Below are 17,322 nucleotides of genomic sequence, written 5' to 3' on the forward strand. Positions count from 1 at the left end.
GAAGACTTGCTCAAGGGCTATTCAGCGGTGATTCATGATTGATGTGATGAATTGGGGAATCGAACTAGGGACCTTCCGGTATCAAGGCCGCCCCTCTAACCACTAGGCCACCGCTGCCACAAAGTAGGACAAAGTAGGGATGTCCGATATTATCGGCCTCCCGATATTATCGGCTGATACTAGCATAAAAATTGATATCGGGAAAATATCAGTATCGGTTTTTGAAAAAATGTTTTTTGTTTTTTTTTTGCTTTATAAATAAGTTACAGGAGTTCTTACTGTATATGGTGTGTGTGATATGAAATTTGAGCTTACCCTAATCACAATAATCCCCGCATATATCGGTATCGGTTGATATCGGTATCGGTAATTAAGAGTTGGACAATATCGGAATATCGGTTATCGGTAAAAAAGCCAATATCGGACAACCCTAGGACAAAGTATGTAAACATACTCGTCGGCCCCTCTCTCTTACCTTGAAGGCCCGGCGGACGGCCGCCTCGCCGCGGCGCGCCAGCGCCACGGAGAAGTTGGCGTTGTGGTCCATGCCGAAGTCGAACCACAGCAGGTTGCGGGCGTAGTGGTTGTTCCGCAGGCGGGCGTCGTAGTAGCGGCGGGGGTCGTCGGCGAAGTCGCCCAGCCCCTTGGCCTTGCGGAAGGCGGGCGCCACCTCCTTGTAGTAGGCGAAGGAGGACTCGGCCAGCGCCACGGGGTCCCGGATGATGGAGAAGTAGAAGGTGTCCGCCGGCATCACCTTCTCCACCTGGCAGGGGGCGACGTAGAGCACATGGATGTTAGGCCCGTCACATGATAGTCGCAATAGGGCATAGCAGTGGTTCCACTCCAAAATAGTCAATGCATGTTTCCCATTGACATTTCCAAAAATATTTATATCAATTAATTTAAGCCTAGAATCAAGCCATCCAGGGTCCTGGTGAATCATGACCATAAAACGTTTGATTCTGTGAATTTTTTTTTTTGAAAAAGGCAAAACAAAGGGTATTTATTAAATATAGTATATAATATAATTAAATATAAAATTAAAAAAATACAGAAAAAAACGTTTTATGGTCATGATTCACCAGGACCCTGGATGGCTTGATTGAATTGATATAAATATTTTTGGAAATGTTAATGGAAAAAATGCATTGACTATTTTGAGTGGAACCAGAAAATGGCCGCCACTGCTATGCCCTATTATTTCAAATAATTGCAATTATATTTTGCATAATCGTCATAATCATTGCCATGTTGAAAAACTATTTTCAAACATTTTCAAAAAATGTGTAAACAGCTGATATGGAAGCTCAAAACAATAAAGTTATTAAATTGCTGTAATTCTCGCACTCCTGGTCCTTTCACTATATCCTCTCTGTCGGGTGGAAACCTCAAGTCCAAAACTGTTACTTTTCAGGATTCAAATTCAAAAAAAGCAAAAGCAGCAGATCTACAAGATTCACCGCCGCGTTTTGAGCTTGTAGATCTGCTACTTTTCATGCTTTTGTGTGACGCTGTAGTATAGTATGATCAAATAGGGTGTTCATTTATGAAAAAAGTTAGAATATGGAGATGAGAGGTTTCTGGCCGACAGCAACGATGGCTAACCTCTCTTTGAGTAGATTTGACGGAGCACCTACGTGCAGGGTTGCCAGATCTGCTTATTATAATTTCCCTGCAAAAAATATTTTTAATTTTCAAATAGCTGATGTATATGTTAAAGTGCTCATGTGGCGCATAGCCGCTTCTTTTGGGCTGGTTTTCCTAGACCTGGTTGCTTGTTTCTCTCACAGAATCTGGCAACACTGCCTACGTGGGGTGTCATTGTGCTTGATGAGTGATCACCGAGTGCAAACATTAACGTGGTAAAACAAACAGCACTGCTATTCTGAGCAGGTACAGAGGGCAGAGGACAGGTTTTGTTTCCTTTGTTAATGAGTTCCTTTGTAAGAAAGAAAGAAAGAAAAAGAAAAAAAAACTTGGAGAATGTAATGCAGGGATTAACCCTAAAAGACCAGTGGTTCTCAAACTTTTGAGAACCACTTTGAGAAAAGTCAAGGACCCCCAAATTGTATTTGGCCGCGGACCCCCATCTGAAAAGGTTTTGTGCCAGGAACATCTACAGTATATCTGCAATTTTTGAATAACCAAAATATGGATAAAGTGGTTAAAATGATTGGGACGCTATATTAACTACTTTTGATGGGGACCCCATGGAACCTCCCCCCCGAGGACCCCCGGGGGGTCCCCGGACCCCACTTTGAAAACCAATGATCTAGTATTAAGGCCCATACATAGCTCCTTCCAACGTTTTGAAAATGTCCTGGTTTCGGAAAGGCTTCCCGAACTATTAGTTCGGAGAGTCAGAACTTCTGGATGTGCTACGGGTTCCGAGGAAAGGTTCTACGGGTTCCGAGGAAAGGTTCCCCGGGATCTTTCCGAAGCTTGGAATGAGGTCAATTTGTAGTAATAGTATCACCTCCCTTTCCGAGGGAAAAAAATGACATAGAGAAAAGCACTTGAATTACTCAGACCACTTTTTTTTCCGTCTTCTACACCCAATCTCTTCGCCAAAAATAGCCGATCTACAAGCTCGAGCTCAAGTTGTAGATCGGCTATTTGTACCTTGTTCCCACCAGGATAGGCGTGCCGGGGTTCACAGGGTTAAGAGCTGTACAAATACATGCGAGTTGCGTTCACACAGCGGTATGCATGTACGCGTCATATATGACAACCAATGGCCACGGCCCATCCAATGCAAATCCACACTATGCAAACCTAGCCAGCAGCAAACGCACAAAGCTGTTCATTGCATCACAGCCAGTCAAGTGTTTTTTGTTTTTTTTTGTTCACCAATCATTTCCTCGTTTATTCTTTTCGTTTTATGGACACGCATTTTAAAAAGGGCCACATAAAAAAATGTCTGACTCTCTTTCTTGTATATTGCAGTGATTCTGAAACGTTTTCATGTCAAGGACCCCCAAATTCATGTGTATCTGGCTTCGGACCGCCTGAAAAGATTTTGTGCCAGGGACCCCCATACAAGATTTGTGTTGTTGAAAATAATTGATTTGTTTTTAAAATAGCAGATCTACAAGCTCACAATGTGACGCACTGTGAGCTTGTAGATGGGCTACTTATTTAGTAGATCGGCCCCGGACCCCACTTTGAGAACCACTGCATTATTGATGAAGAAAAACAATATGAAAGCAGAGATGTGGGGTTGTGTGGGGCCTATAAAAAGAAAAAAAGAAAGTAAAGAAAAAGCTCATGTTTTTGTTACTGATTGACCCAATATTTTAATCACAAATTGACTATTGAGGGGCGTCTAAACAATGCATACAATTTACACTTTAGGCATTTAGCAAACGCTCTTTATCCAGAGCAACTTACAGTAAGTAAGGTAAACGCATAATCAAACGCAGAGACACAGTGCAGTGCCTCAGTGAACTAGGATCACGGGTAAACCAAAAACCTAGCATCAGTCTAAACCATTGGTTCTCAAAGTGGGGTCCGGGGACCCCCAGGGGTACTTGGGTGGGTTCCAGGGGGTCCCCAGCCAAATGTGTTAATATAGCATCACAATCATTTGTACCTTTTATACTTTGGCTATTCAAAAATAGCAGATATACAAGCTCATAGCGCGGCACTCGCTTGTAGATCTGCTATTTTTGAAAGATTTTGAAAATTTGTGCAAACTTTGACTACATATATCGATTTTTAAGCGAACATTTGTAACTCAAATCTTTGCTTCTGGGGGTCCCTGGAACAACATATTTGAGATGGGGGTCCGCGGCCAAATACATATCTTTTTGGGGGTCCTTGACATGAAAAGGTTTATGAACCACTGGTCTAAACAATATAATGTAATAAATATATAATCTACATTGAATCTATAGAGTGGCAGGTAAACAAATGAACCTAGCATCTGTCTAAATAACATCTAAATGACATTTTAACCTTTGTGCATAAGACTGCATGGTCGTCACATAGTGAAAAGCCACTTCACTCAGACCCATGGGGAGAACCACAAATGTCACTGTTTGTTGCAGAAAATGAGTTCATTTCCCCCACCAAATTAGGCACACATGATCTGGGAAGTCCCGGCTGTTCGCCTGTAATTGGCTTACAAATGTGGTGGGAGGGGCATGTCTCTTTCAGACCAGAGCCCCCCCCAACACACACACACACACACACACACACACACACACACACACACACACACACACTTTGAAAACCACAGGTACAGAACAGTGGTTCTCAACCTGTGGGTCGGGCCCAACATGATGTTCGGGGGGTCCCCAGACTGGGCCCTAGTCTTAAGTCTACTATATTGCTACTATATTATACTATACCACTATACTGTATATAATCTCAACATTCTTGAGATTATATACCATTGTATATTGTATACACATTATTGTTGAACTATATTATATTATCATATACTATCTTAGTTAAACTGAATTGAAAAAGTCAGTGGAGTATCTCACCTCAAGTGAGATGCTATGCTAAGTCGTAGTCTTAAGTCAATAAGAAAGCCCTAGTTCTAAAGAAGTGGTGCCATGGTTTTGCACTTTTTCTGTTTTTCATTTTCATGTCTATGAGGTTGATAGAACTTCATTAAGCCCCCTGGTGGTGTTTTTATGGTGTTTTATGTCTTCTCTGACTATTTTGAGTTTCTTCCTGGAGGCTGAAACCTTGAGGGTCAAACGTGCCAATAGAAAAACAGCACTTTAATGAAACAGTAAAATGATACCCTCCGGCTCATTATCATAACACAACAGGTGTGGGCATGAGGAGGAGGAGGGACTAGGACAGGTGGGTGGTGCTAAGGTGAGAACCAGGTATACTTAATGAACTGGAGGAGTGTCCACATAAAATCATAATTTTAACACTTTCTGTACACTTTTTTGAAAAAAATCTTCCTCCTAGTATAACCATAATACCTGATGATTGTGTTTTAGGGGGGGGGGGGGGGTCACTGAAAATCTCAGCACCCCGTCTTTAAGTCAATAAGAGCGGTCTCACCTCAGGCTTGTTGAAGCGCATGTGGTTGCCCATCAGGTGGAACTCGATGGCGCGGGGCCCGCGGTAGCCCTTGACGCGGTGGGCGTTGAAGGGCAGCGGGTAGCCCAGCTGGTAGCCCACGGGCAGCGCGAAGCGGAGGTCGCGCTCCTCGCCGAAGCGGTACAGCATGTTGAGCACGGTGCTGGAGGCCGTCTTGTGGGTCTTCAGGAACATGACGTGGGTGTGCGGCCGGCACGAGCCCAGCCCCCCGCCCTGGGCCTCGGGGGACGAGGAGAAGAGGGACCCCCGCGCTGCCGCCGCCGGCTGGACGCTGCTGGATGAACAGAGAGAGAGAGAGAGAGAGGGTCATTTTAGTCACTTAACCCATTAAGACCTGTGGCCGATTCTACAAAATGTCTTCTAAATGATGTTATATAGTGGTTCTCAAACTTTTTCATGTCAAGGACCCCCAAAATGATATGTATTTGGCCGTGGACCCCCATCTCAAAATATTTTGTTCCAGGGACACTCAGAAGCAAAGATTTGAGTTAAAAAAGTTTGCTTTAAAAATATATATATTCAAAGATTTTCACGAATTTTCAAGATTTTTCAAAAATAGCAGATCTACAAGCTCATAGCTCGTTGCCCCGCAATGAGCTATGAGCTTGTAGATCTGCTATTTTGTAATAGCCCATCTTAAAATGACACAGATGCATTCCCGGTCTTAATGGTTTAAACCCCAGACTACGTATTGTGGGGAAAGCTTTCGCAGTCGGGTTCAAACTAAAACAGTAACAGGGGTCTCCACGTCTCTCCAACTCTTTACTAAGCAAAAAATACATTGTCAGGCGGGTTGCCTATTTCATCCAATCAGAACAGAGGACCAATTTTTTGTTTTGTTTCATCAGTTCTAATTTCCCTTGTTAATTCTTCTTTTTTTTTCTTTTTTTAAAGATGTATTGTTTGGCTTTTTTTATTGTCAGGATAGTAGTTTGACAGGAAATGGGGAGTGACATGCCGCAAAGTCCGTCGGGATTGGGACTCGAAACCGCAACATGCTGTAAGGCTACTTTGGAGCCTATAGGTGGCGCCTGGACCGCTATGCCAGCGGTCCAGGCCTCACGTGTTAATTCTGCATTCTGTATGAGTTCTCTCAGAAAATGTGTTTACTGTTTACTAAAGAGCTGGAGAGACAGGGACTCGGGGAGAGACCCCCCTGTTAACACTAAACAGTAATGATTACTATTATAGAGCTGTTACGTTCCGAATCGCAGCATTACCCCTTTAAGACCGGGAACACGTCTGTGTCATTTTAAGATTTCTTTGGCTATTCAAAAATAGCAGATCTACAAGCTCATAGCGCGGCACCGAGTGCCGCGCTATGAGCTTGTAGATCTGCTATTTTTGAAAGTTTTCCAAAAACTGTTTGATTTAGACATTTGTAGAATCGGCCAAATTGCACAAAAAATAGCAGATCTACAAGCTCGTAGCGCGGCACTCGGTGCCGCGCTATGAGCTTGTAGATCTGCTATTTTTGAATAGCCAAATAAATCTTAAAATGCAGGGGATTTTTACTGTGTATGAAACTCAGTGGCGTGGATTAATAGTCTAACAGCATGCCATCGCCTAACCACGCAGTGAGTTAGGAGGCATGGACACGGCATTTGCTATCCCCCGCTGCTATTCACAATTGATCTGAAAACAGTGCAAATCTGAGGCTTTCAGGGGAAAGGGAAGGCTGGTATTATCACTACATTCTACACTTTTATTACACTTTTGCATGCAATCACCTGCAGGGAAGAAGAAAAAAACGGAAGGGTGCAATAATTACTAGTCTACACATTTCACTAATTAAAGCTACGCTCCTTAAGTTTTGTCCTACCCAGGGATTCAAACTCGAGTATCCGCCGCGAGATGCCAGACATCTACCGGTCATCCAAGCGAGACACTGGGCTTAAGGGTCTAAAATGTTTTGGCATGAGCTGTAGCAACTCTGAGGACCCCCTGGAGCAGCGGTTGCCAGTGGAGTGGAGCCAGCGAAATAATTTAATATAGCATCAAAATCAGTTCGACCACTTAACTCATCGAGTGCCATTGATGTGTTTCACCGCAATGGCGCAACGTGCCAATGACGTGTTTGACGTGTTTTTGAAAAAACATTAAAAAAAAACGTTCAGAACCCAAGATACCATTATCTGAAGATTTGCTGGTCCATTCACTTCTTGTTTAACTTATTACTGAAAAGGGCTGTATCTCGGCTCCTGAGCACTTTTTTTTTTACAATGTATTTTCTGGCCCAGACATCTTATTTTCAAAGGCAGACAATTAATGTCAACAAGGTGACCTCGTTGACATTTGTGAAACCACACAGTGCAACCCTCAGTGATTAGCACCCATCAGGGGATCGATTACACTGGAGATAAATATTCTGTGACTACTTGAAAAGGGTAAGAAAATTAAAAAAATGCTGGCACAGTATGCACATATTTTTTTTTATTTCATTGGCACTGAATGAGTTAAATGCCACACTATACATCGGCTATTTCAAAATGAATAATAAACAAATCGTGTATCGGGGTCCCTGGAGCAAAATATTTAGATGCAGGGTCTGCAGGAAAATACATATTCATTTGGGGATCCTTGATATGAAAAGGTTTGAGAATCAATATCCTAGGGGTCCCACATACTACACAAGACCCCTGGGTAGAGAAAGTGTAAAATAACGTTTTATTCATTAAAATACATTCCGGAACTGCAGCTTTAAACCAGGCTGTGGTGGACCACACACACACACACACACACACACACACACACACACACACACACACACACACACACACACACACACACAGATAATAACACCGGCCTAGTTTGCTATCAACGCGTTCTTGTCTCGTTATCGCGGAACAACAACGCCGACAAGACCCCTATGAGATGTACACACTGCAGCAGAATGAAGGCTGCGGGGTGAGCAATAAACTGTAAACAATAACATTACATTAGCATACATCTTATCATGCTAAAGCTCTCATCATCACATCAAAGCACTGCTGGAGGAAGTACTCTCATCCGTTTTACTCTAAGTAAAAGGAACAATACCATAATGTAGAAATGCATCGCATTGGTTTCAAAATGTATTTCAAGTGCCAATAGGCTCTATGCACAGCACCCATAATATGGCTTCATTAATAGCATTGGTAACACCTGTGAAGGAAGTGATAATATTATTATCACTTCCTTCCCAGGTGTTACCAATGATACTAATGAAGGCTCTGTTCCATTTAGTGTAGCACAGTGGTTTCCACGACCCCCATAACTCTGGGAGTGTACAAATGGAACCAAATGGACCCTTACGGGTCCATTTGGTTCCATTTGTCTGTTCAGTGGAATATGGTGCACTCTTATGGTGGGGAGAAAATAAATGTTTCAAATGGAGTTGTCTCATGAACTTATATGTGTCCACCTTTAGGTTGAAAGCATTGACTTTATTAGTCACTGAATATGAGAGGCCTTTGCTTAGAACTGAGGTTTGGGAGGGGGTGAGGGGGACTTTGGACAGATTTACTACCGGTGATTGAATTGTCTTGGGGACCTCCTGGGCTGTCCCCTTTCCTCTTTTGCCCCGCCTGAACCTTCAGTATCATTGGTAACACCTGTGGATGTCTTCATAATATGGCTGCTGTGAATAGAGCCTATAGTGAAAGTACTCATCATGCAGAATGTCCCTTTGTCCCCTTTTGTTTTGTTTTACTACAAGCTCTCATAGCCGCGGGGAGACCTTTTAGGTTAGGGGTGCGGTATCAGGACCCCCCGCGCGAAATTGCGCGGTTCTGGGCGGATTGGGTTCGTTTTTTCCCCAATTTTTAGTTTCTTTATTTCGGTTTTAGGGTTAGGATTAGGGTTAGGTTAGAGTTATGTTATTTAATTCATATTTTTGCCTGATTTTACCGATTTATTATCAAAAACAATAATTTATTTTTTTGGATGGGGGGCGGGTACCTGGGGGGAGGGGTACTGCAAGCTCTACAACTACAAGTTGTGTTGTGAGCTTGTAGTTCGATAAAGTTAAAGGTAGGGTAAGTGATTTGCGTTGGTTAAAATAATTGTTAAATAGCTCTATATTCTGATAGTACTCATTGCTATAGAGTGTGTTCAGTATTAGGAGTCTCCTTGTCTCTCCAGCTCTTTATTAAACAGAAAATGCATTTTCGTTTCAGTGTCAGTTTCATTTCCAATTTTATCCAACCAGGACAGAGAACTCAATCAGGATACAGATTAAACAAGTGAAATTGGAAGTGATGACACTAAGAAATGAGCAGGCAAAATTGGAACTGGAACACTATACAAATTAAGCTTACAAATGGGTACTTTCTCCTGATTGGCTGAGATTTTGACACCTACCGATTTTTTTTCTTCCCAGTTTATTAAAGAGCTGGAGAGACAGGGAGACATCTGTTACTGAAAAAAACCCACTACATAGCAATGATTACTATCAGAATATAGTATTCTAACCTTTTAACAAAATACTTTTTGTTTTAACCAAAAAAATATCACTTACCCTACTAATGTAACTAGTAACTAAAGTGGAGTGGAGTAAACAAAAGTGCAATATTTGCCTCTGAGATGTAGTGGAGTACAAGTATAAAGTGTTAAAAAAAACTGGACATGGATACTCGAGTAAAGTAAAAGTACCTCAACACTGTATAGTACTTGAGTAAGTGTATTTAGTTACTATCCACCACTACCCATACCATAAGATCTACACTGCTGCAGAATGCTGCAGGGTGAAAACCCTCTGCTGTACACAATAACATTAACCCTTTAAGACCGGGAACGCATCTGTGTCATTTTAAGATTTCTTTGGCTCTATAAAAATAGATATACAAGCTCGTAGCGCGGCACCGAGTGCCGTGCTACGAGCTTGTAGATCTGCATTTTTTTTTTAATGGTGAAAATGTGTGCAAATCTTTAGTTTGAATATACGGTATATATACTTTTTTATAGCGAAGTTTTTAACTCAAATCTTTGCTTCTGGGGATTTTACAGTTTTTTTTTATTACATTTTTTACTTATGTTGTTATATTATCAATGGTTTTCAAACTTTGTCAAGGACCCCCAAAATAATATGTATTTGTCCGCGGACCCCCTCCCATCTGAAAATATTTTGTTCCAGGGACCCCCAGAAGCAAAGATTTGAGTTCAAAATGATTAAAACAAACTTTAAAGATTTTTCTATAAAATAGCAGATCTACAAGCTCATAGTGCGGCACGAGTGCCGCGCTATGAGCTTGTATATCTGCTATTTTTGACTAGCCAAAGAAATCTTAAAATGACACACATGCGTTCCCTTCCCGGCCTTAAAGGGTTAAGAAGAGAAGAGAGGAGAGGAGAGGAGAAGAGAGGAGAGGAAGCAGCCAGTACGCGCCAGTGATTACTTATTATGGTCATTGAAGTAGTGCAGATAAAAGATAAGGCCAGAGGCAGATAGTCATTTGTTAGCAGACACTGACTACACTCCAACAAGCTTGTAGAATGACTTGTCGCCCACGATGGTGAAATATGCATGAGATCTTCACAGGGCTTGACTATTTGAATATGCTAAGTACCACAATGTCAGATGTCTTTTTCAGCAGGTGAAACATGCATTTTAGGAAACGAGAGTCTTTCTCTTCCTGGAAAGTTAGCACATTGAAACGTAAGCCATTGTACTCGCATGAAAAAAGAAGAAGTTTGATCTTGTTTTTTGTGCAATTGCAGGGATGATGTCATTGTAAACCAATAATGTAGAGAGTAAAGTTTTTGTGAACTGCCCAGCTCTGAGACGCAGAGCAAGTAGACAGATTGATAATGAGCATTAGTGAGGACCAATTATATGAAGAAGATACGGTTGGAAAAGGGCGGAGTGCTCCTTTAAAGCCAGTCTGGTCAGAGAGTTGACTATACTGTGGGTTTATAAAGCATTGAATGGTTTAAGGCAGGGGTTTTCAACCAGTGGTCCGGGGACCACTAGTGGTCCTTGAGTGGGTTCCAGGGGGTCCCCAGACAAATGAATAGTTAGCAACCAAATTGACCCATATATGTCTGTAACTCTGAGAGTGTACAAATGGAACCAAATGGACCCTAACGGGTCCATTTCGTTCCATTTGTACACTCTCAGAGTTAAATGAACACTGATGATGGTGATACAGTGTAGATTGGGACCCCCAAGAAATCTAAATGGTTGAGTCCCTGGCATATCTTTTCAAATGGGGGTCCCAGGGCTAATATTTGTCAATTTGGGGGTCCTTGATGCGAAAAAAGGTTGAAAACCACTGGTTTAAGGGGCCAAAACTACATGTGTGATCTTGTGCTACGTCATGAACCATCCAGAGCTCTCAGGTCATCTGGGAAAAGGTTCTGCTGTCTGTTCCTGGAACCAAAACTAAACATGAAGAGGCACTTTTTATGATGCTCCACACAGACAGATATCTGGAACAAACAGATACTGCAGGTCTGCTGCAACTCTCACTTCGTTTTAACCCATTAAGACCTGAGGCCGATTCTAAAAAGGCCTTCTAGAACCTTCTAAAAAGAATGTATCAGTGGTTCTCAAACTTTTTCATGTCAAGGACCCCCAAAATGGCCGCCGACCCCAATCTCAAAATATTTAGTTCCAGGGACCCCCAGGGGCAAAGTCCAGGCACCTAGGCTCTAAAGTATCGCGACAACGTGTCACGGGTTCGAGTCCCGATCCAGACAGCCTTTTGCTGCATGTCACCCCCAATCTCTCTCCCCAGTCCCTGTCAGCCTATACTATCCTATCCTATCAATAAATGCATAAAAGCCAAACAAATTATCTTCAAAAAAAGATAAAAAATGTTTGCTTTAAAAATATATATATATTCAAAGATTCTCACAAATTCTCACGTTTTTTCAAAAATAGCAGATCTACAAGCTTATGGCACGACACGAAGTGACGCGCCATGAGCTTGTATATCTGCTTTTTTTAATAGCCAACTATATATATATATATATAGCTAAAATCTAAAAGACGCTTTCCCGGTGTTAATGGGTTAAATCAAAGAGAACACCTTTCTCTTTGCTGCTGCCTTTTTTAATCATTTCTTCTGCACTGTCATTTTATTCTCTTTGTTCTTTGTTTTTTCCTTCTTGCGTTCAAATTTCCTTTCGTGCGTTTCCTTCGCACTCGCAGAAGTGTTTTGTGTCTTAACCCTTTGAGACCACGAAAGCATCATCTGTGTCATTTCAAGATTTATTTGGCCATTCAAAAATAGCAGATCGACAAGCTCATGGCGTGGCACCGAGTGCCGCGCCATGAGCTTGTATATCTGCTATTTTTTTTAAATCGTGATAATGTGTGCAAATCTTGGAATATATATATTCTTAAAAGCGAACATTTGTAAAATATTTAGTTCCAGGGACCCCCAGAAGCACAGATTTGAGTTACAATTGTCCGCTTACAAAAACAAAAAAATCATTCATTTGCACACATTTTCACAATGACAGAGATGCATTCCCGGATTGAATGGGTTAATTGCTTAATGGTTTAGGTAAAGGACTTTGAATTGCCTCGTTGAAATGTGGTATACAAATACACTTGCTGCGCCTGATAAGACTGATATTCTACAAACCCTTTAGAACAGTGCTTCTAAATACTTTCATGTCAAAAACCCTAAAATTACGCCCGGACCACTGGCGTAGCGGTCCAATGTAGCCTGGCAGTGCGTCAAGGGTTCGAGTCCCGATCCCGACGGCCTTTGCTGCGTGACACTACCCATTTCTCTCTCTCCTCATTTCCTGTCAGCCTACTGTCCTGTCAATAATAAAGCCCCCCCCCCACTAAAAAACAAACAAAAAAACAAACAAAGAAACACAAATAAATATGTATTTGGCCGCAGACCCTCATCTGAGAATATTTTGTGCCAGGGACCCACATACATGATTTGTGTTGTTAAAATGTTTCAAAAATAGCAGATCAACAAGTTCACAACGCGTCGCATCCCAGCATGTTGTGAGCTTGTAGATCGTCTATTTTTAAATACCTCATCTAAATTATATAGGGTTAAAGTGGTTAAAGGGATATTTCACTTTCAAAAACAAATTGGGTCATTGTATCGTCTACTCAGGCTTTTGGGAGCAGCCCAGACAGTTTTTAAGTTGCTTGATTCAGTATTTAGATATTTGATATTCATTTTATCAGACACGCCCCCTTCCTATACAAACCAAACTCCATTTCAACCATGTTAGATTCATCGGAAACACCCGTTCTGGTGGTTCTGGTGACTGATATTGTCCTTCTAATATGTGAGGAGACCGTGTTTTTTCATTTATTTTTGATATCATTTTTGGAATATTAAAAAGATTAAATACAATAAAAAGATATATATATATATATATATATTAATAAATGAAAAAAGTAATCGAAAAAACACGGCCCCCTCACGTATTAGGAGGGCAATGTAAGTCACCAGAACCAAAGACGGGGGTTTTTGATGAATCTATCATGGTTAAAATGGAGTTTGAAGTTATAATGGGTTTGTATAGGAAGGGGGCGTGTCTGATCAAATGAATATCAAATATCTAAATACTGAAACAGGCAACTTAAAAACTGCCTGAGTAGACGATAAAATGACCCAAAACATTTTTCAAAGTTAAATATCCCTTTAATGGTAGGGTAAGTGCTATTTCTTTTGTTAAAACAAAACGTTGTTTTGTTAAAAGGTTAAAGCTCTATATTATGATAGTAATCATTGCTATAGTGTTTGTTCAGAAACAGGAGTCTCCCCATCTCTCCAGCTCTTTAATAAACAGAAAATACATTTTCAGGTGGGTGATTCAGGTGGGACCAATCTTCAGTCAATCAGGAGAAAGTACCAGCTTTAGCTTCAATTGTATTCACCTGTGTGTTTTCCACTTCCTGTCGATTTGATCCTATGAAATCCAATGAAACTGGTCAGATGACCAATGATATCCAATGAAATGGACAGGAAGTGGAAAACACACAGCAAAGGAAACAGGTGAATAGTGTTCCAGTTCCAAAGTTGTCTGCTCATTTCTTTGTGTCATCACTACCAATTCGACTTCTTTAATCTGTATCCTGTGTGAGTTCTCTATCCTGATTGGATAGAATTGGTATCCCGACCTGAAACGTCATGTTTTGTTTAATAAAGAGCTGGAGAGACATGGAGACTCTTGTTACTGACCAAACACTCTATACGGCAATGATTCCTATCGGAATATAAAGCAATTTAACACTTAGTTTAACAAAACAAAATCACTAACTCTACTTTAAACTGATTTCGATGCTATATTAACCCATTAAGACCTGGAACGCATCCGTGTCACTTTAGATTTCTTTGGCTATTCAAAAATAGCAGATGTACAAGCTCATAGCGCGGCACCGAGTGCCACGCTATGAGCTTGTAGATCTGCTATATAAAACGTTTGATTCTGTGAAGAAAAAAAAAATGAAAACGGCAAAACAAAGGGTATTTATTAAATATAGTATATCATATAATTAAATATAAAATAAATACAAAAATCACAGAAAAAATGTTTAATGGTCATGATTCACCAGGAGCCTGGATGGCTTGATTCTAGGCTTAAATTAATTGATATAAATATTTTTGGAAAAGTAAATGAGAAAAATGCATTGAGAATTTTGCAGTGGAACCCGGAAGTGGCCACAACTGCGATGCCCTATCCACCTGTTTCCTAGGCCTTGTGTTTTCCACTTCCTCGGATTTCATTGGATATCATTAGTCATCTGACCGGTTTCATTGGATTTCATTGGATCAAAAGACAGGAAGTGGAACACAGTGAAAAGCCTAGGAAACAGGTGGATAGGCTCTGGGTGCATACACACATATCCGTTTGCGACCGTTCCACGTCGGTTCCGTTCGCCGGAAGTTCCATCCACTCCCATGTTAAAAAAAACCGGACCGGTCCCGTTTTTTTTTAACATGGGAGTGGATGGAACTTCCGGCGAACGGAAACGGACGCGGAACGGTCGCAAACGGAGATGTGTGGAAGCACCCACAATGCACAGCAGCCATATTATCACTTCCTTCACAGGTGTTACCAGTGACACTAATGAAGGCTCTGTTCCATTTAGTGTAGCACAGTGGTTTCCACGACCCCCATAACTCTGAGAGTGTACTAATGGATTGGAACCAAATCCATTTGGTTCTATTTGTACACTCTCAGAGTTACACACCCGTAAGGGGCCATTTGGAAGCCCATGAGGGTCCCTGGACCCCAACTTTAGACCCACTGGTGTAGCAGAATGTTTCCAGTGAGTCAACATGCACAATATCAGCACCCTGACTCTGTTTGACCAGAATGAAACAGAGCCTTCATTAGTATCATTGGTAACACCTGTGAATGTCTTCATAATATGGCTGCTGTGAATAGAGCCTATTCGAAGCAAAGTCCCTCTTGGGAAGCCACAAGGCTCTCTACAGTCTAGACCATTGGTTCTCAAAGTGGGGAGGGGTTCCAGGGGGTACCCAGCAAAATGTGTTCATATTATTAAAAGGTTAAAATAATAATTGTAACCTTTTATACTTTGGCTATTCAAAAATATCAGAACCTTTTTGAGCTTGTAGCATTGTTCGCAAATTGTGAACATTGGTGAAACCTTTTGAAAATATATATATTTTTAAGCGAACATTTGTAACTCAAATCTTTGCTTCTGGGGGTCCCTGGAACAAAGTATTTGAGATGGGGGTCCGTGGCCAAATACATATCATTTTGGGGGTCCTTGACATGAAAAACCACTGCTCTAGAAATTGTGAGCTTGTGGATCTGCCTTTTTCTCTGCACAACACCAGTATATATGACCTGTATGAATTAAGCAGGCTATTCTTTTGAAAATAGAGATTTCACCTGTGTTATGAACATTTTTGTAATCATGGCTGCTGTTCTTCTTACCTGTACTTTTAACTTAATGTTTAACTCATCTATAATGTGCATTTATTTTCACTTCATTACACCTATTTTGTATTTTATTTTATTGTTTGTGTTACACAGTTAGCATAGAACAGTCCCACCAACATTTCATTGCTTGTACCTGACTGACGATTACGAATAGAGCGATCCGCTCTTTCTCCCTCTCTCGATTGACCTTCGTGCGATGAAAATAGCTGATCTACGAGCTCACAATGTGTCGCATCACCGCTGTGCAACACCGGTATATATATATGACTTGTACAAATTAAGTATGGAAGGAGGCAGGGAGGTTGAGAAGGTGACATAGTTGTGTATCGTTGCTGTCGGGCGAAATCTTGTCTCCATATTTCAACGTTTTACTTTTTATTTTATTTTCATAAATTAAAAATAAAACATTGTTGAGCAAAAGTATAAAAAATCTGATCTAGAAGCAGTGGCGTAAAGTAACTAAGTACATTTACTCAAGTACTGTGCTTAAGTACAGTTTTGAGGTTATTTTTACTTTACTGGAGTATTTAGAATTGTCAGTACTTTTACTTCTACTCCACTACATCTCAGAGGCAAATATTGTACTTGTACTCCACTACAATTATTTGAAAACTTGAGCTACTACTGTATATTACTTTGCAGATATAAATATATTACATTGTAAAACATACATTAACCACTTTAGCCCTATTTTAAACCTAGGCTACTTGAAAATAGCAGATCTACAAGCTCACAACGCGCCACATCGCGACGCGTTGTGAGCTTGTAGATCGGCTATTTTCAAACATTTTTGTACTATTACTTTTGGTACTTTAACCATTTTGGGCAGGAACCCCTATTTGTAACTATACCTTTCAGGAAGGGAACCCATTTTGGGGTTACTGTTGCTATGTACAGTATATAGCAACAGACATTTGTTGTAATTTTTTGAATAAATATTTGAAGTTTTTCAGAAAACTTATGTCAGGATTTAGAAGGCGTTTTTAGAATCGGTCTCAGGTCTAAATGGATACATTTTGATGCCAGTACTTTTACTCAAGTAAATGTTGAATTCCGGACTTTTACTTGTTAAAGGAGAGTGCCGGTCATTTTAGGTTGTATGTTTGATGTGTCGCTAATCACTCACCAACATACAAAGGAACGTTGAATAATTCCAGATCTGCCCCTGTTGTCCATTCTGCAGACCCCTTGCAGCGGCATAATGGGAGACGTGTGTAAGAGTGAAAAGCGTCTATTTTAACCGATGCAAAGTTGTTGTTTTTTCTACTACTGCTCATCGTGGAGTCTCATGATACTCAAACATGCGCTGAATGCCCCGCATGAGCTACCGTTCGTGCAGAACGACATGACGCTGGTTGCTTGTTTCTCTCACAAAAT

General features: G+C 41.0%; 1 protein-coding gene across 1 annotated transcript in view; it reads right to left on the reverse strand.

The window, feature by feature from the left end:
* The window catches only part of gal3st4 (galactose-3-O-sulfotransferase 4), a gene marked incomplete at its 5' end in the record, with an annotated part of 42,902 nt that overhangs the window by 4,956 nt on the left and 20,624 nt on the right, over positions 1–17,322 (reverse strand). Inside the window, 2 exons of the mRNA XM_084042434.1 lie at positions 476–763; positions 5,029–5,341. Coding sequence (XP_083898560.1) covers positions 476–763; positions 5,029–5,341 — 601 coding nt within the window. The remainder of the gene's footprint in view (positions 1–475; positions 764–5,028; positions 5,342–17,322) is intronic.

This window comes from Gymnoscopelus microlampas (genome assembly GCF_963454915.1).
Source record: "Gymnoscopelus microlampas genome assembly, chromosome: 19".
Classification (NCBI taxonomy): domain Eukaryota; kingdom Metazoa; phylum Chordata; class Actinopteri; order Myctophiformes; family Myctophidae; genus Gymnoscopelus; species Gymnoscopelus microlampas.